This window comes from Cyphellophora europaea (genome assembly GCF_000365145.1).
Source record: "Cyphellophora europaea CBS 101466 unplaced genomic scaffold supercont1.1, whole genome shotgun sequence".
NCBI classification, from domain to species: domain Eukaryota; kingdom Fungi; phylum Ascomycota; class Eurotiomycetes; order Chaetothyriales; family Cyphellophoraceae; genus Cyphellophora; species Cyphellophora europaea.
Window position 1 is genome coordinate 3169599 of NW_008481797.1, and position 21579 is coordinate 3191177.

At 54.6% G+C, this 21579-nt stretch overlaps 7 protein-coding genes across 7 annotated transcripts; 2 read left to right on the forward strand and 5 right to left on the reverse strand.

Moving 5' to 3' along the window:
* Positions 1–733: 733 nt before the first annotated feature.
* On the reverse strand, positions 734–1197 carry HMPREF1541_01208 (uncharacterized protein; the record flags this gene model as incomplete). Its single annotated transcript, XM_008713508.1, has 2 exons — positions 734–814; positions 862–1197. 2 exons carry the CDS (start codon positions 1195–1197, stop codon positions 734–736), a joined length of 417 nt encoding a protein of 138 aa, XP_008711730.1.
* A 248-nt stretch (positions 1198–1445) lies between these two features.
* HMPREF1541_01209 (uncharacterized protein) lies at positions 1446–5056 on the forward strand (the record flags this gene model as incomplete). The annotated part of the gene is made up of 2 exons (XM_008713509.1): positions 1446–3924; positions 3972–5056. 2 exons carry the CDS (start codon positions 1446–1448, stop codon positions 5054–5056), a joined length of 3564 nt encoding a protein of 1187 aa, XP_008711731.1.
* A 1606-nt stretch (positions 5057–6662) lies between these two features.
* Positions 6663–7151, forward strand: HMPREF1541_01210 (uncharacterized protein; the record flags this gene model as incomplete). Its single annotated transcript, XM_008713510.1, has 1 exon — positions 6663–7151. One exon carries the CDS (start codon positions 6663–6665, stop codon positions 7149–7151), a length of 489 nt encoding a protein of 162 aa, XP_008711732.1.
* Positions 7152–8267: 1116 nt separating this feature from the next.
* HMPREF1541_01211 (uncharacterized protein) lies at positions 8268–11537 on the reverse strand (the record flags this gene model as incomplete). Its single annotated transcript, XM_008713511.1, has 2 exons — positions 8268–11322; positions 11380–11537. The coding sequence occupies 2 exons, from the start codon at positions 11535–11537 to the stop codon at positions 8268–8270; spliced, it is 3213 nt and encodes a 1070-aa protein (XP_008711733.1).
* Positions 11538–11971: 434 nt separating this feature from the next.
* HMPREF1541_01212 (uncharacterized protein) lies at positions 11972–14447 on the reverse strand (the record flags this gene model as incomplete). Its single annotated transcript, XM_008713512.1, has 5 exons — positions 11972–12120; positions 12190–13208; positions 13264–14040; positions 14090–14187; positions 14235–14447. 5 exons carry the CDS (start codon positions 14445–14447, stop codon positions 11972–11974), a joined length of 2256 nt encoding a protein of 751 aa, XP_008711734.1.
* Positions 14448–19507: 5060 nt separating this feature from the next.
* Positions 19508–20266, reverse strand: HMPREF1541_01213 (uncharacterized protein; the record flags this gene model as incomplete). The annotated part of the gene is made up of 1 exon (XM_008713513.1): positions 19508–20266. One exon carries the CDS (start codon positions 20264–20266, stop codon positions 19508–19510), a length of 759 nt encoding a protein of 252 aa, XP_008711735.1.
* An 80-nt stretch (positions 20267–20346) lies between these two features.
* HMPREF1541_01214 (uncharacterized protein) lies at positions 20347–20931 on the reverse strand (the record flags this gene model as incomplete). The annotated part of the gene is made up of 1 exon (XM_008713514.1): positions 20347–20931. The coding sequence occupies one exon, from the start codon at positions 20929–20931 to the stop codon at positions 20347–20349; it is 585 nt and encodes a 194-aa protein (XP_008711736.1).
* Positions 20932–21579: the final 648 nt, after the last annotated feature.

Consider the following 21579-nt stretch of genomic DNA (forward strand, 5'->3'; position numbering starts at 1 on the left):
CGGTGAGCGATATGATGATAGTAGAGACATATGATTTCGTTGTGGTTGTAACTCCCGACCAAAGTGACCAGGTTCGTGCACCATTGCGAACACTTCAGCATGTTCGTTGTGGGTTGTCCCTGTAAAAATGTGCATATTATAATATCGGTATATGTCGTTTGACGAGGGCAGATCCCTCGCCGATCGTATGCTCAGGGTCCATTCTGCCGGTGGTTCCTGAACGGTTGGCCGTCTCTAAACGACCGCCTAAATTCGGGCATGTGCTCACTGCAATCGCTTCTGTCACAATGTCGCGTGACGGGTACGAGCAGACTAGTGGTACAATACACATGCTTTGAGGGCGTCTGTGCAATGGATGGAAACCATTTTCCCACAGGTTGGTCCACCTGCCAAAGCACTGTCAAAGCAGCCACCATTTGCGTCCTTGATCATGGCCGCTGCCGCATCGCCGATGACTCCAATGGCGCTGGTCTCACCAATTCGGTCGAGTGGCTTCATTTACCACAATTGAATGTTAGCTATTGTGATTTTGCCGTACCAGCCCGCAGTCGTGCTTTGGCTGCATGCTACCTGCCAGTCCTCGAGCAGCCAAAGTCTCATAGGCCCGCATCGATGTGTGAACACGTGGAAATGTACCTCCGTAGCTTGTCTGCCCTCAAGTACTTCGCATAGGCTTGCTCTATTTCGCGAGAGCGCGACGAGCTTGTAGGGACATCATCACTATGCGTGCATCTCACAGTCGGCCGTCAGGTTCACCTTTCCACCGTTGGACTCGTTTCTGCTCCCAATTGTCCAGATCTTTAGCCATGAGTCGCTGCTCTGTGTCAGTTCACTGTAACCTTATAGCATCACCATACTTACATAGTACTCGTCCCTTTGTGCGTTTTCACTCTGGAGAAGCTGCCGCCGTCTTGGATTGTAGTGCATTGTTCCTTCTCCAGTCGCACCACCTTTTAGCCCGAGTTCCATTGCTTCGGCATGACTCAGCTCCCGGTTCTTGCGATCGTGCTGTTCGTAGCGTAGTGCCGTCGCGGGCGTAAGAAGGAAGGATGCGCCCAGCATCATCGCAATGAACGGGAGGCCAAAGAGTGCGAAAGGATGCTTCGCCAGCCGCCGCCTGTAGGATGCCGCGATCCGTTCACTGAAAGTCTCTGGCCCTTTCGATGAGCGGAATGGATTCGACTGGAAGGTAGGCATTGTACACGGGAAGCTTCACGCGAGCGAAGGAATGTAGTCTGCTCTCAAAGTCATACGACGGCGACTACGTAGAGTCGCCGACGACTGCCAAGACTGTTTATCAGACTGCAAGGCTGTGAAAGGCTGCGCCCGACAAACGCGTGAATGGTCCATCTCCAAAAATTGTCTGCGCGTCGACCTCATCTCCTTTGTGTTGACAGCTCCTGTCTCAATCTGTGCGGTCGGAAGCTTGTTAAGACCAATACAGGATGTCGCTTTTTGGTCAGAGCTCCGGCGCTCCCTCTGGAGGAGGCGGCTTGTTCACCGGCTTAAGCTTGAACACTGCTGGCGGCGGTACCGATGCCCAAGGCAAGCGCAAATCTATCTTCGATGCCTCGACCTCTCAATCGAATGCCTCACAACCGCAACAGTCGTCTGGCCTCTTCGGAAGCCTAGGGGGATCCACAGCTCAAAACACCTCCAGTGGCTCGCTCTTTGGTAGCGGTGCGGGTGGCAGCAACATGACGAAGTCCAACTCCTCGCCGTTTGGCGGCGCCAGCCAGGCTCCGGCCTCTACAGCAGGTTCTTCATTGTTTGGAAACACAACCACGGCTGCTCCCTCAGGAGGTGGACTGTTCGGTTCCGCTCCAGCCACAAGTGCACCACAAGGAGGCGGTCTGTTTGGCTCAACTACAACCACAAGCGCACCTCCGGGCGGTGGCCTATTTGGCACAAACACCACTGCATCGGCACCATCAGGAGGCGGTCTCTTCGGCAACACTGGTACTACAGGCGCGCAGTCGAACCCGATGAGTAGCTCTACATTGTTTGGCTCGAACACTACCACAACGCAGCCAAGTGGCTCAACATTTGGTCAATCACAGGCCAATCAAGATGGCCTGCAGAGTACTCAACAAGTTGCAGGCCAAAAACAGAGCAGAGATGGCGCCTACTTCAACAGCTTACTCGAACGGCAAAAGAAAAAGGCAAAGCTGCAACCCTCCGATCCCAACTTCCATCGTAGTCAGCTGCCGAACCTCAATATGGATCTGGGAGATTTGGCACGCCGCGCTCAAGACCTTGGAGGCAGAGGTGCTGGTCTGGAAGTGGCTGATAGCCGCGCTCACTACTTGCTGGCTGGATCTGGTGTAGCCCCAGGAAGATCATTTCGAGGCTTCATGTCAGGTGAGGACGAGGCTGCCCCAGAGGCTTCCACCGTCATGCCAGACCATGGTTTTGAAACTGAAAGCTACATCCGCAACCTACAAGCGAAAGGTCGTGACGCCGTTATGCGCGAGAATATGGAGAGAGTCTACAAGGAGGTTGACTCGTATATCGAGCAGACCCTTGGTGTGGATTTTGAAGAGCAGAAGGTTCGCATCATGAAACACTTCGGTCTCATCTCGGAGGATGAAGAGGTTGGCGGTAGTGCTCAGACGTCGAGCTTTGGCAAGACCACCACTCGGGGGCCAGGTCTCACCGGCACGGCACAGCCTGCCAGGAGTGTTTTTGGTCGATCTGGATTAAACAAATCCATCATCGGCACTGCTGGCTCCATCAATGGAACCTCCTCTTTCTTCAAGGGCAGTACTTCACCAACCAAAGGCGGCACCTTGCTTAGAGGCCAGACGGCTCGAGACCTACGAGACAAGGAGAGGCTGTTCGTGGAGCAAGTCGAGGAGTTCAACAATGCGAGGTTAAATCGTCCTGATCGCGCTTCTTATCCGATAATGGAGAAGTTTGGACAGGTGGAAGCCAGCGCTGGTGGTGACAGCCCTCCCCAGCTCGTTGATGCCTACAAGGCACTTCGCGAGATTACCCGCGAGGGCAGCACCTCTTCAAACGTATCTGAACGCCACTATGCCCCTAGATATGTGCACAACTCTACACCGGGCGTGCCCGAAGAGCTACGCACACAAATCCTTGATGGCTCACGGACTCATTTGGAGAAAGCCTTCTTTCGCGAGCTTGAGAGCGTCATTGAGAAGAGTCCTCGTGAAGCCCAGCTTGGTGGCCAACCTACGATTACCAACAAAATCAGAGCCTATATACGAGTCCGTGCCTCGCGTCGCGACCTGGCTCCTGACGGTGCAGAGCTGCAGCAAATTGGGGACACTGGGGAGTATTGTTGGATCCTCATCTTCTACCTACTCCGGACCGGCTTTGCTAAGGAAGCTGCGCAATACGTCCAAGATGATGCCGCTTTCCAGTCCACAGACAAGCGCTTTGTCTCGTACATGACCCACTATGCCAACTCACCTGATCGGAGACTACCCAAGAACTTACAAGGCATGATCGATGGAGAGTATCAACAGCGTGCCAAGCTTGCGCCTAAGGGCTCGGTCGATCCCTATCGCATGGCCTGCTACAAGCTTGTCGGCCGCTGTGATACGGAGTCCAGGAACCTTGATGGTATTGGACAAGGAGTCGAAGATTGGCTATGGTTACAATTTGCTCTGGCACGAGACCCACCTCGCGATGAAGAATCTGGACAACCGTTTGGTCTCGAGCAAATTCAAGAGACTGTCAGCGAGATCGGCGAGAAGCACTTCCAGAGAGGTCAAGCGGATGCATCCACTGCATACGGAACGTACTTCCTCATGCAAGTACTCTCCGGCATGTTCGAGCAGGCTGTCGACTATTTGCACACCTTCAACCCTGTCAGTGCCGTCCACTTCGCAATTGCGCTTAGTTACTATGGGCTGCTACGGACCGTGGCTGACTTCAGTGCAGCCGGCAACGAATTATGTGAGTTTCAATCCATCTTCATTCTACGTCCTTGCTAACTTCGACAGTGTACAAATCGACGACGGATCAAAGCCAGATCAATTTCGTGCCCCTGATCGCCTACTACACTGCAACTTTCCGCATTGCGTTACCGGTTGCAGCTGTCGATTATCTATGTCTCATCTGTCTCAACTCCGACCTTACTCCTGCTGCACAAGGCCAGAACCAGACTCGTGCTTGCCACGAATGTCTGCGCGAGCTTTGTCTAGAGACGCGAGAATTCGCCCGTCTCCTGGGTGACATTCGAAGTGATGGCGCTCGTTTGCCAGGTGCTATCGAGCAGCGTGCTCCTCTCATCAAGATTGAGACGCGCGACGAGTTTCTGCGCTCCATCACAACCCAGTCCGCGGCCATTGCGGACCAGCGCGGACAGATTGCCGATGCTGTACTGCTGTATCATCTTTGTGAAGAATACGACAATGTGGTCAGCGTTCTCAATCGGGCCCTGGCTGATGCTGTGACACTCGATCTCGGCGAAACACCTATGCAGCTCCAGCCGCTCAAGCCTCGACGTGAGCAAAGAACACCGTCACTTGACAGTCCCCAGGGTCCCGTCTCGTCTCTCTCGCTTACACAGTCTACCACATCTCCGGTCGAGCTTGCCAAGAATATGGCCGCCTTGTACAACCGAGACGAGTCATACTTTGGAAAGATCTCGAGCGCCAATCGGGAGGTCTGCGGAGGCCTCTTGAGACTGGCTGCTATCCGTGGTCACCTGGAATCGGAGCCGCCCAAATACATGCCGGCTCTTCAGGAGCTTAACGAACTCGGTGTCTTGCCTCTTGAAGCCAAGGGATCGATACCAACTATCCGGGCGGCTGCCTCGGCTTTTGGTTCTATGCCTCCCCTCTTGGCTAGGTGCATTGGGATTGCGATTGTGTGGGCGGTCAAAGCGATTGGTGGGGAGCGAGAGCGCATTGTTCGGCAAGGAAGCTGGGATGCGGGTTATGGTAATGATGGCGACGGCGTTAAAGAGCAATTAGGGAGCATGGCCAAGGATCTCATGGTCTTTGCCGGTTTGGTGAAGTACAAGCTTCCAGCAAGAGTGTACGACATGTTGACGAGGGCGGGTGGCGATGTTGGTGGATACTGATCCAATCGAGGGTCATCGCTCTTCTGTGTTGGAAGTCGAAGCTCGAGGCACGAGACATTTAAGAGAGAGCCTGCAAAAACTGGTGTTCTTCTTCGCATTACGCCCTTCTCATCTGCGACAGCATATCGAACTAATCTTGACCTCAACGACCACCTACTGAGCAGTCCTCCAACAGCGTAGCCCAGTTCAGCCAGTCGTTCTCTTCACCGGCTACACCGGTCACAATTCGTGCTAATCTCAACTGGAGTTTCCCACCAGCCAAGGATGAAACCTCCCAGCAGTGGACTGGGCCCCGTGGACTGACGGCACCCAAGCAAAACAGTTGCTTTCGACACTTGTCATTGGAGCGAGCCAGCTGGAATACTACATGATCAGGGGTCTCCGACGTTGTCTTTGGCTAGAGTGAGCAATGAATGATGACAGAGCTAGAAGGTGGTCCGGGGAGCAAGTTCAGCGTGCGCTTGCCATCGAGAGTTTTTGAGTACATCCCTCGTCTCCTGTCTCAGTTGCTGTTCACCTCAATTCAGACGTACCCTTCGAGCCCTCTGACGGCTACGTCCCCGTCTCATCTCGCTGGCGCCTCTCTTCCCCGTTCAACCCGCGGCAGACAATGCTGTTGACCTCTCCCTGGCCTCATTAGAGCGCTCAATGCACTCAGCCTGCTCATTGCTTCCCGCACGGGCCTTCAAACCAGGCTCACCTCACCTAGTTCGTCGCTTGTGGTCCATTTCGCTGCAATCTAGCATCTCTTACTTCCTCGTCACTTCACTTGAGCGCTCAGTTCGCCGATACGAAGCATGTGATTGCAGGCCAGTCGCTGACGTTGCCTCCACGGTATCGAGGCTCCCAACTATATAATCCTGGCCTCCTCCACGTGCATCAACTCTGCCTCTCTTATTCCGAACCCTACTTTCCCCGTCCACCTATCCGACAGCCTACAAATTCCCATCTCTCTACGTATCTCCCTCAACAGTCACAGTTGTCTTCAGCCACAGCCATGGCTTCTCAGACAGACTTCGAATCTGATTTTGAGTTGCTCATCAGACCTCGGCGACCCGCCAAAGACATTCATGACATCCATGTCTTCCAAGGACTTCAAAATCGTCAGCAACATCAGTGGTGTTGACCTCCGAATGGTCTCACTTGCAGACGTGAAAACCAACGCCACTGAGCCTGGGGAGGACGACAACGCTCAGAGTACCGATGCAGAGGACGATGCCATATTCAGCTTTGGAGATGGTCCAGCTCTTCCAGTCTTTGGGCCCGAGAACATGCCTCAGAAGTTCCACAACCGTCACACTCACAGAATCACCCCCATCGAGCTCTGGTTGTATGGTGGCGCAATGTCCAACATCAACTCCATCATTGTCAAGCCTGACTCTTTCGACAAGTCATTTTCGATCAGAAACGGTCATGGCAGTGCAGCATCGGTCGATGGATCTTGCGTCACAAAGCTCGTAAAGCCTCTCTGCGCCGATTACGAGGGCAAGATGACTGTCAAGGCATGAAGAGGCCACACCTTCGGCAGGAACCGCGAGGGTCAATGTTTCGCTCAACTATTGTGTTTTGACGATGACTTACATCTGTGAGTGCTCTTCTGTTTGGAATGAACTTAACTGATTGTCATTCTAGTGATGCCACGAACAGATTCGATGTTTTCCTCGACAAGGACTACAGTGCGCACAGTCTAATTCTTGAGATCTGCAAGCGCAACTTCCCTAGTGATCTACCTGAGTGGGCAACCGGTGATCGTGTTGAGGTCGCTCGTGGAGTTGGGCAAGATTGGTACGCACTTCCTTTGCCCATGCCAAGTGGTGAGCAGCGTGTCAAGCCACTCGTCGACAAGACTGTGATGGAGCTGGCCACGTCCAGCATCGGCCTCAAAGGCATCTTTCGTCTCAAGATTCTGTCGCACCACCGTGAGCCGCTGGACTGGGATCCGGTCATGACTGACACGGGCGTGCGACCTGATGATCAAGACCGTGGCAAAAAGCGCAAGACAGCTCAAGGCACCAACATCAATCCATCCGCCAAGCGTCCAGCTGCTGGGTCCAGTTCCGTGGTACTCCCGGGAGGACATCTCGTAGTCGTATAAGACGGATGGGCTACAGGGACAGCACGACGTACTCGACCAGGATGCTAGACCTGGAAAGCTCTTGTCCTTAGCCTCACAATTCTATAGGCAAGGCACCACTTCGCTCTATTTCACGACACCAATACACACCACGAAGCAACGAAGCAAGGATGAGACGACTCGAATCAAATCCGAGGTCATGAAATACTTGAAATTAATGAAAAGATGACGAGCACACACATACAGCACACGAATCCAGTACCCCCCAGAACTAGTACAAACGCCACGCTTCGGACCACGAAGATCCAAGGTCGAGCATTCGATAATCGGCAAAAGAACCCATCGGATCATATTCCAGCACATAAACACCCCATGAAATCGAAGTGCCCAGACTGCAGCATACAAAGCATATTTGACAGAAGTCAGGTCAATGCAGTCCAGAAACGCCAAACACCTCTTTGGACACACGGGAGAGGTCGCTGCCAAAGTCGGAATTTCACAAACGTTTTGCCCAAGCATAAGCAGAGGAGGTATGATGAGCTCTTCCACTCGTACTCGAGCTTCGGCCGCACATACGCACAGAGAGCGAGGCACGCACATGCGCCGCATACATAGATAAATGGAAAATGGAAAATGGAAAATGGAAAATGGAAAATGGAAAATGGAAAATGCAGAAGCAAAAGTGCGACCAATTTTGAAGACATGTTCTCAGTGCTTATTACTGTTGAGTAGATTCGCCATGTGGTGATATCTACGGATCAAACGTAAGTGTATGGAAGGCAGGCCAGGGGGGGTTCGAACCGTATCAGATGCTAGCTTGGATGGCCCAGGGGGGTGAAGGGGCAGGAAGGAGCGACACGTTGAGGCCAGAATAACTTTCACTCACGGAGCAGGACCCCCATGCACTCAATTCACGTACACGTATATACGAGATGAGACGAACCTGACGGTCAACGGTCAACGGTCAACGGACAAGGTCGATCGTTGCTCTACGTGCCCAGCAGCAACAAGAAAGCACACAAAATAACGACAGGCCATCTATGCATCGCGAGCAGAACCTCACTGCAACTGAAGATCCATCTCTATTGTGCACATAGACGAGATATATACGTACATATACATCGCGACGCTGAGCCTTCACAAGATAATCAGATTATCAACCTTGACGCCCCCAACCCTCACCTCCCACCTCCTCCTGACCCCCACTCCCCTTGCGGACTTGAGGCGCTGGTACACCTCCTCGCCCCCACCCACCATGACCAGCGGGATCCCCTCCCTGCGATCCACGCCCGTGCTGCTGACCTGCCGCGCCTCCAACAGCGGGCGGATCAACACATCCTCCTCATCACCTGCGCCGCCTGATTCGGCGTCGTTGCCGTAACTGACCACGACGACGAGCTGCAGCGACGACGGCGAGGGCGCAAAGAGCGGGATATTGGCGAGTTTCTGCGCAAAGGCGCAGCCGCCGCGCTTGACGAGCAGGATTTGGTGTTCGCGGGGCGCGGAGAGGGGGAGTTTGTGCGTGCAGAGGTCGCCGGCCGTGAGGATGCGGGTCCAGGGGAGCTGTTGCGGTGCGAGGTCGGCTTTGGGGTCCAGTGTGGCGGGGACGTCGGGCCAGGCGGGAATGGGTGCGGCGCCCAGACCGGTGGCGGTGATGGCGGGGATGACTTTGCGGCCGGAATTGGAGGAAAAGGTGAGGGCGGCGGCGGCGTCGTTGGCTGAGGAGGGGATGGGAAAGGGGAAGGAGCTCGAGTCCATGATGCTGGAGAGCTTGTTGACGAGAGCGCCCCAGGCGGACTTGACGGCTGAGTCAGAGATGTCGCCGACTAGGTCGGAGAGGTCGATGGATAAGGGGTCGGAGGATGTTGTGTTCTTGACTGGTGCGGTGTTGACGTCAACGACGAGGTCAAGCATGACTGTGTCGCGGATGCGGGTGAAGTTAGGATCTGATGGGCTGAGTACGCCCTGTCCTGTTTCGCGCGAAAGGTATACCTTCTCGTCCTTGCCGAGGGCTAAGTTGTTGATGGCCTGAATGCGGAAGGCTTCACCCTCCTCTTGCTCATCAAAAGAAGGAACATCTTGAATCATGCCCAACTTGAGGCCGCCAATATGGTTAATGAGTATGCCTTCTTTCAGCCGCTGCAGTGGCGGCGATGGCTGTAGTCCTTGGTTCGCCAACTGCGGGAATGATATGTCAAACGTTGGCTTAGTCGGCAGTAGGGCTGTAGTCGCATTGTATGGAACTAGTGAGGGCGGAAGCGTCCAAGGAAAGTACGTATAGTTAGAAGGTGAGCTCAGATCTGCCAGATTGATGGCTGGATGGTCTGTTGCGTACTCTCCAAGCACGGACTCGATGTTATCCCTGGTAGGCATCATGTGTAATCGAGCAAGGTATGCGGCGTTGTAGACGTCTCCTCTCGCGGCCGTTGCTGAAATGCTGAAAGGAAGTGGTTTTTGCTTGATAGGACACTGACCAGGCTCAGTCAAGGGTCTTGAGTAAAGCTCCCCTTGCTCGCTTCCGCCTCCGACGTGACGTGGAATAAGAAGGGGATGACCTTCAGTACTAAAGACCATGGGTTCATCCAGGTGATTCAAGGGATGGTCAGGATCGAAGGTCAGAAACAGATATTTGGCCGTTTCTCCAAGGAAGAAGCTCTCCATGCGATCGGTCTGTTCGCCCGTGAGAACATTCTGAATGCTCGCCCAGCCGCAGCGAGCCCAGCATCGGCGTTTAATGTCGCGCAATGTCATCTCTGCGACATACAGATACCAGGGGTCTTCGGTTGCTCGATAGATATGATAGTTCGACTCGATGAATTCGGGCCGTCCGACCCACCAGCTCAGGCCACCTTCGATGCCGCCAGTCATCAGATTCCATCTCTCAGGAAGAGCTGAGAAGCGTGTCCAGAGGGCGGTTTGGAGCAGGTGGGTCTCAATGGCCTCCTCAATCTGGCCCGCTAAAGCAAGTACGCCAGGATAGAAAGCGCTGAGGGCGTCGATCCAAAAGCCTCTGGCGGCGCCCGTGTGGAGGTCGACCTGAATATAGTGCGGATGTTGATAATTCGATCCGCGATAAATGTGCCTCTTCACAGCAGCTTGAGCATCAGACCATGCTTCGTAGAAGCTCGCCGGACTATCCTCCTCAGGTAATAGCGTTCCGAAGAGTATTCGAGGATCCTTTACATATTCAACATCTTTGTATACCGGATGTGAGTCTCTGGACAAGAGGACAAACGATTTGAAAGCATACTCGAAGAAACTGTCAATGCCGGCTCCAATACCGGTCCAGGGACTAACCCAGTTTCCAGTCTCTGCATCGATGCCAGCGCCAATCAAACCAATTGCGCTTCTTCGATTCCAGATGGCCCAGAAGGCGCGCTTCGCCAGCTCTTCAAACCTTGGGTCGCCTGTCAACCTGCTTAGCACGGTGAATTCAACGACCAGACTACCCGCTCCAGCACTGCAAGTCTCGGTAATCTCTCCGGAGCTCTGCTGTGTGAGTTCGCACTGGCCGTCTGCTGGATCGAAGTTGAGTGGCGATTTGGCATAGAAAGGAATGCCTGATCTTAGGTTGACTCTGGGGTACGGAATGCCCGTCTGTGTCCAGAATGCAGGAAGCAGTCGTTGGCCCAAGTCGTGAGCGAGGCGAAGGAGTTGACCGTCGTACTCTAAGCCATTCTTCCATTTTATGCCTGACCCGGGCTTAGACGAAGTAGATTGCCAGGCCCTGGCATATTGGGCCTCTTCAGGTGGCGGAGAGTAGCCACGGATCGGGAGATCGCCCACGGCGAACAGATGTGCACTCAACAAGCCACCAAGGCCTCGTATGGCAGTCTCAAATACCTGAACCTTACTGTCGAGGTCGAAGCCCTTTGCCCGCAAGCCTGTTCCCCTGCGCCCGTCTGTACCATCACCATACTGTTCCACCAGCCGCTGTACCCCGTCCTGGAACAGCAGCAGTGGCTTATTGCGCTTTGAGCTAGAGGGGGAGGAGGCAAGGACGGCAAGCGTGGAGAGGCTGTCGATCAATGTGAGCGAGTAATTGCCCAAGGCATCGTTGATCTCGAAGTGACCCGGGTTCTCTCTATCGCGGGTCAGGGGCTTGCACGTTAGCGGGCGCAATTCGTCCTCTGGGAAGGCATGGTTCATGTAGTTCTCGTAGCCATGGTAAAAAAGGTCTTCGGTCTCCTTCCTGAGAGTTTGTCAGCACGTGCCAGAGCAGAACGGGATGACAGAGAGGAAGGTGTACCGTAGCGCAAAGAGCTCTCCTGGCGAGATGGCTTCAACAGTAGCGATAAAGATATATAGGACGATGACGAAAGCCCATGTGAGCCGGCTGCCGGCGCTCAAGGACCTTGGTGGCCATGGGTAAGCGTCTGGCGTCGTGCGCATGGCCGTAATGACCATGGCCCAGGAGGTTTGGGCGTGTGCGGCATTTCACTCGCTACAGACACATCCGACGCCGGGTAGGAGATAGACCTAGAATAAACCGTAGCCTCGACTTCGAGACGAAGGGGCCTTCACCCAAGGGAGGGACGGTATACGCAGAAAACGGTGGCCATTTGCACCCTGAATAATGCCAAGGCCAATTAGGATGCGGTTAGCGTCTCTCGTCTCTGGCTCTGGGTTCATCAGCTTCTACAATTGCTAGCATGTAGTATTCAAGGCCCATCACTACAGCCACTGTTATTGTTCACTGGAACAGAGTGGGGTGGAACATTCCTGAGTTCCAAAATACTATCTATGCATGCATACAGAAGGGTATCTTCACGTCAAACCAAGCGCAAGGCGCCGAGGCTGTCTCTCCTCCCGGCTCCTGACCCGTCGCAATGGACTGAGCCTCATATGATGTTCGCAATGGTCATGCGAGATTTATTAGTTGTGTCACTCGACTGACTTTGGCTGGAAGGCGAGATGGGCGCCAATACCGGTCCGGAAGCAATAGGTGGTGCTGAGATGGGCAAGCTAGTTGACGGGAGTGACTGCTGTTCTTCCATTCCCGGCATTCGTGGTAGTATCGACGGAGGTGGACGGTCGCCATGGTGAGCTATAGGCTGACTGTGCATGCGCTTCTCTTGTAGCGATTGCAGATATCTCGCCCCGCGATCGATCGTCTGCCAGCCACCCCAGTCCTGCTGCTCCTCTGCTGAGAGCTCGCTATCCCATATTGGCGACTGTGACTGCGATTGTGTCTGTGTGGGTGACAAGGCATCGTGATCCTGTGACATTTGCTTGGGTCTCCCGTGCTTCTGCCGGCGGCTTAGGTGTGTTCCAGTCTCAGCGTTGCCCCAAACCCAGCTGTTGGTGCCGGACTGCAGGTCGCCCGACAGATAGACCACCATCTCCTCATCCTGCTCCAGATCGATTGCCGCAGGCGACTCCATTTTCTCCACCAGCTTACGCAAGCAAAACGATAAATGTCTGCCACAAGATACGTTGATGGATTTTGTCGTCCCAATAATGCTTGCCGCCCTCGCAAGGATGAGGAAAGCATCGTCCAACGGTCGAAACAGCAGAAAGAGCATTGCTCTCCAAAGATGCGTGCAGGCCATTGTGGTTGCGCAAAGCATGAAATGCTGCTCCGCTTCTGGCTGCGGTGTCCGTCCATCCGGGGCTATGCAGCGGGAAACTACCTTCGCAGTATCGCGTGCAGCTGCCACACAATGTTCCATGGCCTGCGATCTCTGCTCAGGGGAGCAGGAAGGCGACAGATTATGGCGGTGGAGCATGAACCGTGTATTTTGAAAGTAGATGAGCGGCATCACATTCCTCGGATCGATAGCCGTGGATGATGCCAGTTGTAGAGCTTGAGGGTACAGACCTAAGCAAGTACCCAGATGAGCCTCGAATTTCATCAACGTATCGTTTGTGATGCAAAGAGATCGGAAGAGTCGAGATATAGGGGCCATTAGACGGGTAATATGTATCGTCGCCAGCAAAAGTGTTGAAGGTGGTGGGTTCGACCATGGGTTCGCAGGATCAACTTGTGCCCTCTCCTCTTCTAGCAGTTCGGGATATTCGGTATCGCACTCGTCGTCGTTGATAATCATGGGCTTACCGAGCTCCATGGCCAGAAGCCTGTGATTGTCAGCTTGTGCTCTGCATGCAACCACAGATAGACAGGGACGCATACCGATCCCAAACGTAAAAGGAATACCAGATACGTTTTCGCATTTCGCCCTCTACCGGAGACCATTGCCCGCCTTGAACATGCAGACCCAGATCCTGCGCCATCCGAATGGCAGAGCCCGCCCAAATCCAGCTTGCAGTTTTGCGATTGACCTCAGCCAAAAAGAGGCTGGCGAGAAATGCGACGATGGCCTGGTTGGTCGAAACATCATCTTCCCAGAAGTTGATCGTGGACACAGCTCTTGTCAGATGTTCCTGAGCTTCCTTAAGAGATTGGGTGTCTCGAGTTGACAGCGCACCACAAGCAAACACCACGAACATGACCGCGATGAGCTCGGGCGGTAAGGCCTGAACACCACCACCCTCGTACAGTTCGAGATAGTGTTGTCTGAAGGTCTGCCAGTGTAATACAGGATAGTGGCGGTGGATGCACTCGAAGTAAAACTGCATGTAGCGATCGGCTGTCGCACGAGGAGGCAGATGCGGCGTATCAATGCTCTGGTGTGACTGGCGATTGCTCAAGGGCTGAGCATTGGTCACTGGCGGCTTGAGCACGCCGCGACCGACATCGACTAGGTTCGCTCGCGCCTGGGAGAGGTCTTGAGGTGCGCGAGCCTTCAGCATTCGCCGGGGTGATCGACCTATCAGCGGAACCTCGACCAGTGGCTGTGTCGCGTCCGAAACGTAGTCATCAAAGGGGTCGATCTTTGCTTCTCTTGCGCGTACTCTTTCGAGTTGCTGTCGGGCTTCAATGAGCTGACGCTCAAGATCCTGCACCTGTCTGCGGAGAATTAGCATCAGCTGCTGTACTAGGAGCGGACAACACTCACTTGATAGAGGACATGCGCCGGTTCGTGTCCTTGGTAAACTGACATCTCACATTTCGGCTCGAACATTCGGTGCAGCTTGATGTTTCTGTAGCATCGCACTGACAAAGTTAGTACCACGTAACCATCTGGCCGAACATGAACAGACCTTGACCTTCCTCTCCCTGCACGCATCGCAACTAGGGTCCTTTCTTCGTTGGCGATATGCACGCTTGGGGTTCTGCATCATCATATGCGCGGACATTTGGCCAGGAGAAGGCGTGCTACTTCCAGTCGGGCCTGCTCTAAGTGACTCCCCAAGGATAGCATGACTCTCGAGCGGTGAGACTGAGCCAATATCCCGTGAGTAATAGCCAGACATAGTTGGTGGGTCTCCCGACACTATTCTTGGTGGTGACGGTCTTCGATACAATGGAGGTGTCTCGCTGTAAGATGTCGCCAAGTGCGGCAAGTAGCTGGCACCAGATGCTGAAGGTTCGCCGGGACCATAGTGCTGGGGTGGTCGCAAGCCTTGCATTTCCCGTTGCCTCTCCTCCGTCCAAATCCTATCCAGCAAGTTTCAGCCAGGCAGAGCTCTTCCCATGCCGGCTCCGTCGCCTTTTCACAACAACGTGGGTGGCGAATTGTATGCGGTATACGAGGGATGAAGGAAGGAATCAAGTCAGGGTGTAGGTACAGAGGGCTCGGAAAAGAACATGTAAAAAAATGTGAGGCTAGACCTCGGAAGGATGTGATGAATGAGATACGGATGGTGACAAGGGGTTGAGGAGGCGATGATTCGTCGGGGGCCAGTCCACCACAATAGCAGGACGGTCAATGTGAGGTACATGTCAAGCACTGGAAGAGGCAACAGCATAAGAATATGGCAATCGGGGAAAGCCCCATAAGCTAGCCTCTGGGGTGGAATGTTCCGTGAGCGGTTGATGAACAAACGCTAGGGTCTGATGATCGGCAACTCGTGTCAAGAGAAATTTTACTTGTCGAGATGATGAAACGAAGCCAGTGCGGATCGAGGCGAACTGGGGTGGTGCTGGTGATGGACATACCGCGTAGACTCGTGGGTCGCTTGTCGGAATAAGGTTGTGTTAGTCGGCGGGCAGGACGCAGACGACCTCAACTGCCGACCACAGCCGGGCTGACGAGCACAGGGCGAGACGACTCAGGCGAAAAGAGGTAGATGAAACTCTGGAGGGGCACTTGACCTGAGAAGAGTCAGAGGTCCGAAATGGGCCGGCTGATCTCGAGCCACTCGAGGCAGTCTGGGATGATTTCTGACCTGTCTTGGGCGGTGCCGGTCCGCCAACCGAGGTGAAAGCAGTTAGTTTGGTGCTAAGATGAAGCCGAATCAGGCATGGGGGGAGCTGGGATAAGCGTGGGAGCGGTGTACCAAAGCATGGTGGCAAGCAGCTAGCCGGTCGGCAGCTAAGAGCTTCGAGAGGATACTGTTCGTGCTTCGAGAAGCCAGGTAAGAGGTCGCATTTAGATTCGTCTGGACCGCGGGTGATTTAGGCTAGGGATACCGACAATGCTTGACGCGGCGTTGGATGGGGCGTTGGGCACCTGAAACGTGGGGACTCTGGGTTTCTGGGTTTCTGGGTCTCTGCACGGAAGTACCACAACAGCGGTGAGAGGCGTCAAAGACCCTGGATGTTGGGTCGACCACGCAAGCCTGGGAGGCGCTTGTTGTTGGCCTCCTGGTCGGTGTGCCGTCAGACGAACAGCTTTAGGAAGCCATCCATCGAGGATCCGCACCGGATGACTGAGATGAGGCCGACGGTGGGTATAGAGGAGAGGGCTGTGCAAATGGCATGGACCCACGCGCGCGGGTTTCATCATCTCTGGGACTCCGCACTGGGTCGCTTCTTTGGTGGCTTCGCTCGCGCGACTGCGTGTTGGAGCTTGGCAAGCGATTCCGCCGCGGGTCTACTGCACATCTTCCATTGTTGTGGATATGCTACCACCAACGTGGGGTCTAACAGGCTTTGAGTCTCAGAGTCTCAAGCGTCTGTACATGATAGCGTACGAACTGCGCCGGCTCCACCTCAACCCGCGGCAGCGTGAGACGTGCAAGAACTGCTCGCAACAACGATGATGGCCCCTTCAGCCCTTCGAGGAGGGCGGCAAGGGGCAGATTATTCTAGCGCGCGTCACGTTGTGGCCTAGCTCTCCTAGGGTGCAGATCTGCGCAAAAATTGGGAGGGCTCCAGCGGTCCGGGATTCTTCAGGAAGTCTGAAGGTCGAACGGAAGCAGGAATTGGTACTCGCGAGACCAGGCAAGCTTTTTCCTGGGCGTGCTCGAGGAACATGGTGTGACAGATGGAGAGAGAGCTAGTCGCAAGGCTCATCCGAGGTTGAGAGTAGTCTGAAGCTTGACTGCCCTGCATCCACCCATGAGTTTGCATATCGATGCCTCACTCGAACCAGTAGTAGCTGCCTCAATGCCGCACACATATTGTTGAGCCCTGGCTCGCCCTGTAGAAGTCAGCGCCTGGCCCTTCTGCAATGATCGTCCACTCGCTGTTCCGATCGGAGCTCTGCGAGGGACGAGTCCGCGGAGATGAGTTCTTGTACCTGATTTCGTTGTGACTGGCTGCAAGTGCAATCTTATCAATCTGTGGCTCTGCCTCGTACCATGGATCGAGATGGTCGTCGTCCGTGGCAAGGTTTCGTGGCCGAAACCCGTTCCATGCGAATTTGGTTCCGAGCTATGCGGCAAATCAATTCGAAATTCGTTGGCTGGAAACAAATGCCAGGAGCCGGTGTCAACAGCCGAATTCTTTTCAAGTCTGTCGATCAGTCTGATGCTTGTTTCTGTCGAAGTCCTGAGAAGGAAAGCCGACCAAGGTGGCGACTTGCAGTTGCGTACACCGGGGCGCAGGCTACTCCGTACTCCTCTGACCATGCAGGTACCACCCACCAGTAGGCTGCAGCAGGTACCTGCACCCCAACACACAGACACCCCGGCATTGTTCCAGGCATTGTCCCAGGCGCTGTCCGACTTGCCAAGAGCCACCCGACAACCTTTTGGCGACTCGAGGTACAATTGTGTCAAACTTGCTCTAAGCATAGATAACTCGGAACCGTTTCGGAAACTCGGCCACGAGCTCTATGCTTTGGCTTCGCGGCTACTACCACCGAGGATATGACCGAATCTTAAGATGCCCAGTCATCCAGACCGTTGTCAGCGCGCCGATCTCCATTGCTGCGGAACCGTACCTTCTCCCTAACTTGACCAGCAACCTCTGACTCGGATCTCCTGCATAGATCAGCGGAAACCAGGATCAGTTTTCACCTCCCACTGGCATGATCTGCACCGCATCCCCAAACCCCCTCTTTATTTCGACCGGGGCACAGGCGAACCTACCGTCGGTATGCCGCCGTCGAGATCCGATGCACCTGGCTGATCTGTTCCATTTCTGGAACCAGGCAATAATCGATTCGATCCTCCGGCTATGTACTACTACCTGTGCCTCGTTGCTTAGAATACCGAGTACTTACACGATATTTCTAAGAGGACCGGCAAAAGGTGCCATTAGCTCCAGAGATCATGCAAAGACTCCTGCAGGTACTTGCTGGCTTTGCCATCGTCTCAGCTACATTGCAATATCCCAAAGCACTGGCGCTAGCAGCTCGCCACCGACGCCAGCAGGGTGAGAGTGGCTAGCCTCGCCAGCTCTAGACTTGTTCAAAGCCAGCACAGACACTCTACAGTAGACTTTCGGTGCCCAACAGCCATCACTATCGGCATTCCAGTCTCCGGCATAGCATAACGGCTCTACTTCACTAGTGGCATAACTCCCATCCCACCGAGGCACGACTGCAAAGTTCCGGACCGACCAGTACAACGCGGGGAACTCTCTCACTGTCCTGGGCGCATATGCGGAGAGCCGCGTGCTGAATTGTGCTGGCTTGTGTCCCCGGGTTGACACGTATGGATTCAGGACCCCTAGCGCACGCTTGACTGCCAGAGTGATCTATATCTAACGATGAACAGCAAGGGGCCCAAACGCAGCCCGCCTTTTAATTACCGTCGAGATATGCGGCCGCAGAATGCCTTCCACAAAAGCCCAGAGTAGGCCCAAGAAGGTCTGCATGAGTCAATGCTGCAAATCGAGGTTTCCTTGTTTCAAGACGTCGATGCTGAATAACCTCGAAGAAATTTCTTCAAGGCTTTCCGATCTAGTCAGCAATGCCACCGTCTCATCAATCCTGCACACCGTTCACGCTCGTGCTGCATGTCCTAACAACCCGTGAACACCTAAAGCAAAGAATGGCGCGCGAATATTTACAGACTCTTTCCAAGCTACCGAGCCCTGTCCTGCCAGTTCTTCCGGTCAGAATTAGCTATACTACCCAGCTCCGTAGCAAATCACCTCCAAAAAAGACACAACGCCGGCGTCACTGGCTCCTACCCACTACAGTATCTACATTCGGCTCGCGCATCTTGGAAATCCAGATGCCTCAAACACCGTGGAACTCAGCCGTGGCAAAGAGATTGGCGATGTTTCGTCAGTGAGGAGTGTCCCCAATGCCTGGGTTTATCGCCGCGTGCTCAATGTTGTACACATTTACACCTACGGCCACGAAAACAAGTGCGTCAATGAGGTCCATCTTGAATGCCGTTGCTGAAGTCGATGCGAATTTACCGGCTTGTTCGTGAATTCTCGTCAAATTTCGACGACGAGCCATATGTCCCCCCGGGTGCGTCTCAGACGTCAATCACGAAAACATGCACTTGTAAGTCCAGAACAAGCAGGATTGAAGAAGCTCCCTTCAATCCTTCGATTGTGTTCAAAAAGACGGACTCCTTATGTAAGCCATCAGCTAAACTCCAGGTCTTGTCATGCATGATGCGTAATAACGCCATTCCATCCGCCATACTCCGCGCTTGCAGAACCGAAATGCATCAAAAAATGGCCTTGCCAAAATCCTCACGATAACAATGATCCTCCGAATACTTTTGATTTGGCCTCAGAGAATATTCGTAGCATCATTTGCTCACACGACACAGTGGAAATGCTTCAAAAAGGGGATCGGCCATCCCGAGGCCACCGCGAAAGCCCCTTTTCCCGACCATCACACTGCAGGGCTTCTGGTGCTGATGCAAGCAACGCAAGGCAACCTCACGCTCATGCTTCAAGCTCATGCTGACCTGACCCTTTTACAACAATTCCCCACAAAACAGCCTCGACCATGGGGTAAATGATAGAAGAAGTTAGAACAAGATTCGGCGAGGGGCCCAAGTCTGACATCCGTCATCCGTCAATGTAATCAAAGTCATCAAGTCATCAAGATCCGGACTATGCCGGACGCACAGCCACGCACAGATACGCACGCGTGCATTCGCACGACAGCCGCAATTAGCCAGAGCCTGTGGAAGAAATACACGAATCAAGCTTTTTCTCCCTCACTCCTCAAAACTCAACCACCAAAGAAAGTCGTCCACAGAATCCTCTCCACGACCACGACGTACAGGCACGTCACGACAAGGACATCCGTGGGCAAGGCACAACCACCGCCCATTACATCGCTGGCCTCCTTTTCCGGTGGTCGTCGGAAGACATACAAGTTCCCCAAGATCCTGCGGTCGCGGCACTGTTTCCACGCCGCGAGTAGCGTGCCGTCTGGGGCGAGGAGTTTGAGGTTGCCGTGGCAGTTGGGCGTCGCTGCTGCGGAGGCCGGGAGGTGCGAGAGCACGCTGTGCGAGCCTTTCCAGGTGTAGACCTTGGTTGGTGATTGGAGGGAGTTGGAGGTGGATGTGGCGGAGTCGGGGGCTTTTGCTGGAGCTGAGGTTGGCGTAGTTGTAGTCGTAGTGGTAGTCGACGTAGATGCATATGCAGATGAAGCGGCACCACCACCGCCACCACCATAGCTACTGCTGTTGCTGCTGCTGCTGCTGCTGACGGGAAAGAAATCCCACTGCCGTCTCCACCCCTTCTGCCGCACCTCCCACTCCTCATGCGCACCTCCCTCCTTGTACGCAGACCGCGCCCCAACAAAGCCCATCTGAATCCTCGCGCGATTCCGCGGCGGCAGATTCATCAACGGCCTCTCGATTTTCGCCACCGCCGCCTCGATCTCGACCTCGCACATGCCCTTGGCATGTGCCTCAGTTTCATCAACATCGACATCGACATTGCCGGCCGACAGCACCAAAAACTTGGGCGGCAGCGTGGCCATGCACTCCCACCACTTCAAGCTCGTAGTTCGATAGACGAGACCCAGGTCCCTCGGGAGGTCGTGCGCGTCGTCAAACAGCCTCACCTCGAGCCCGAGACTCTGCGGGAGAAGAAGGCCGAGGGGCGTCGATTTCGAGACTTGGAAGCGACGGACGTGGTCGTCGTGGTATGGCATGGCAGTGGCGGCTGTAGCAGGCCACCAGCGCCGGAGTTGGAGGTAGAGCTGGAGCTCGAGACGCTGCCCTGGCTGGTGGCGCGTTGGCGTTCGAGCTCCGCGGCCCGCTTGCGAGAGTCCTCGACCAGCCGCGGCCGGGCGTGCGGGATCCAGTCGCAGGCGGCGCGGAGGCCCGAGACGTGCTCGAGGATGGCGGCTTCGCGGCCGGCTTGTGGGGTGGCTGGGTGGCAGGGGCAGCCGTTGGGGAAGCGGATTTCGCGGAGCGTGATGGTCGTGTAGCGTGGTTGCTCGCGGCGGTCTCGCATCATGTTAGTGGGGTCGGGAATGGTGGTGGTTGTTTGGTTGGGGAACAGGGACGTGTAGGCTGGGGGTGGTGCTGTCGTGGCGGCAGATATGTTGAGTTGGTCGTCTTCGGGGATGGTGGAGGGAATGGAAGAGCTGAAAGAGCGGAGGGAGGCTGCGGACGAGCCGGATTGTGACGAGGTGGACATGTTGGTGTGGGTGCTGGTGGTGTGATGTGTGCTTGGGCCACAGGGGACGACATGGGTGTAGGAGGGATCACAGTCATGGGAACAAAGAGGGGAGCCTCACATAATATCTGGGATGGAAACCCTGGGGGGTGGATTATGCGAATAGAGTTCTAGAATACCGGAAGTGTGTCAGTCAGTCAGGCAGTGTACGCTGCAGCCGTGTGGATGGCAAGGCGTGGCACCAAGAGCGGATGGCATCAACTGGGAACGGAACAGGGCGGCAGGCCTTGAGGCCGACCAATCAGCAGGTCTGGCAAAGCCTTGGTTAATGTTCGGGTTGCTGGGCGTGGACTCGGCAGCGGTGCCCAAGACGAAAACCATGTGCTTGTTGAGTGGCTGCGGTGGTTCGTGGCGGGCGGAGACGAGAACAGACGAAGAGCGACAAGAGTCTTGGACCTGGGGAAGAAGGAGGGAGGCGGAGCGTGCAGTCTGGGTGAGTGAGTTGGTGGACTCGTCATCTTATAGCTCTGTTGAAGTCTTGTAGCTGCCTTGCCTTGCCATGCTATACACGTCCGAGAATAGAAAACGAGCTTTAGACCGACACAAAATGCCTCGCGCACGCGGAACAATAGACAGCCAGCGGAAAGTAGCGGCACTTGCGGTCTGCTG